Source organism: Limulus polyphemus, unplaced genomic scaffold, assembly GCF_000517525.1.
Source record: "Limulus polyphemus unplaced genomic scaffold, Limulus_polyphemus-2.1.2 Scaffold310, whole genome shotgun sequence".
Taxonomy (NCBI): domain Eukaryota; kingdom Metazoa; phylum Arthropoda; class Merostomata; order Xiphosura; family Limulidae; genus Limulus; species Limulus polyphemus.
The window spans coordinates 447,380-448,967 of record NW_013665920.1 but is presented as its reverse complement, the minus strand read 5'-3'; the positions used below and the strand labels follow the sequence as shown (position 1 = coordinate 448,967).

At 34.0% G+C, this 1,588-nt stretch overlaps 1 protein-coding gene across 6 annotated transcripts in view; it reads right to left on the bottom strand.

Annotated features, from left to right (window-relative positions):
* LOC106457273 overlaps nt 1-1,588 on the bottom strand; it is a 320,035-nt gene that overhangs the window by 20,098 nt on the left and 298,349 nt on the right. For all 6 annotated transcript variants that reach the window (XM_022383116.1, XM_022383119.1, XM_022383117.1 and 3 more), the window contains one exon: nt 229-312. In XM_022383116.1, coding sequence (XP_022238824.1) covers nt 229-312 — 84 coding nt within the window. The remainder of the gene's footprint in view (nt 1-228; nt 313-1,588) is intronic.

Genomic DNA, 1,588 nt, shown 5'->3' with positions numbered 1-1,588 from the left:
CCTCTAGTCTTACACTGCTAAATTATGGACAGCTAGCGCAGATAGCCCTCGTGTAGCTTTGCACGAAATTCAAAGACAAACAAACAAGATAAAAACAATTTGAACCTGAATATTGATAAGACTGATGTCAGTTCTAAGAATATACATAAAACCACACTTATGCGAGAGTTTATTATAAAATATGAATTCCGTTATGCAACGATTAAAAACATAAAAACTGGATCAAACCTCGTTTATTTGGTCTCCGGGTTTCAACCTTCCATCTACTGCTGCAGCGCCATCTGGATAAACTTCATGGATTAAAACTGTTCTCTAATAAGTAGTACACAAAAATAATAAAATTAACCATTATTTTTTTATAGTATATAATGATATCCATCACAAAGAGATACAGGAGAAAGTAAACGTTTATACTGCCGGAGAAAATAATTTTATTCTTAATTTAAGAAATGGTTACTACAGTCTGTGGTCCTAAAATACTGAAATATACGTTTTCACGATCCATGTCATGTTTGTCTAATAGTTCTTAAGAACACATTAATATTACACTTTATGAATAACTGCGAGATAACTACTTCTTCAGGACTAATCACTCCTACCATTTCACTTTTTATTGAGATGGCAGACTTTGAGCGTAGTGTGAGCAATTTTTATGAGAAAGTAGGGCGGCGAGACCTTGGCGGCAAAACGATGTCGCCTTAGTGGGAGGAAGGGGTCGCCAGATGAATGGAGATCAAAGGATGCTGTTTAAGGATTGTATAATATGAAAATTATGCCGACACCTGAGGGTTACATAACTATTATGTATTAGACACCAGAGGGTGTTACTAAGAGTAGTATTTGTATAGGTGAATGGTGTTACTAGGCGGATAGCTCAATAGGAAATGAGCTCATCATAGGATGTTTCAACATTTCATCAACGTTTATATTTTACAAATAAAATTCTTATTTTTTATTGATTACATTTCTAGGTACTGTGTACAAGAATAAATTGGTTTTTGACAAAATATTTTATAGGATAGTGTTACTATAGGCGGATGATGCTACTAAGGACAATGTTACCAAGCTCATAGGATGATCGATTAATCAATAGTATTTTACTTTATTTGCGTAGCCTACATTTATAAATATCTGTCCTGAAAAGGACTGATTTTTCGTGATTGCATCTTTAAATATCATGAAATCATTTAACATACACTCTTTCTGTTTCACTTTATATTCATGTTTCACTAGTTTGGCTTTATGTATTAAATATATTTGCATGTTATTCCTTTACCCATACAACTATGTTGACAGGTAGACTGTAGTTTTCCCTTACATATTACATATGTTTTACAAAGGTTGACAGTGCTTCCATAGGCGGACAGTGTTACTAAGGTTCTGTAGGCGTATTGTGTTACTATGATCCCATAGGACTGCGTACAGCTTTAAACTCGTCTCAACTTATGTCTATAGATTTTACTTACATATTTAACTGTATTACATGTGTCTTATAAAGGCAGATGGTGTTACTAAGGTTCTATAGGTAGATGTCAAATTCTGGTACTACAGTTAGTGCTGTTAGGGTGGATGGTGTTTCTATGAATGG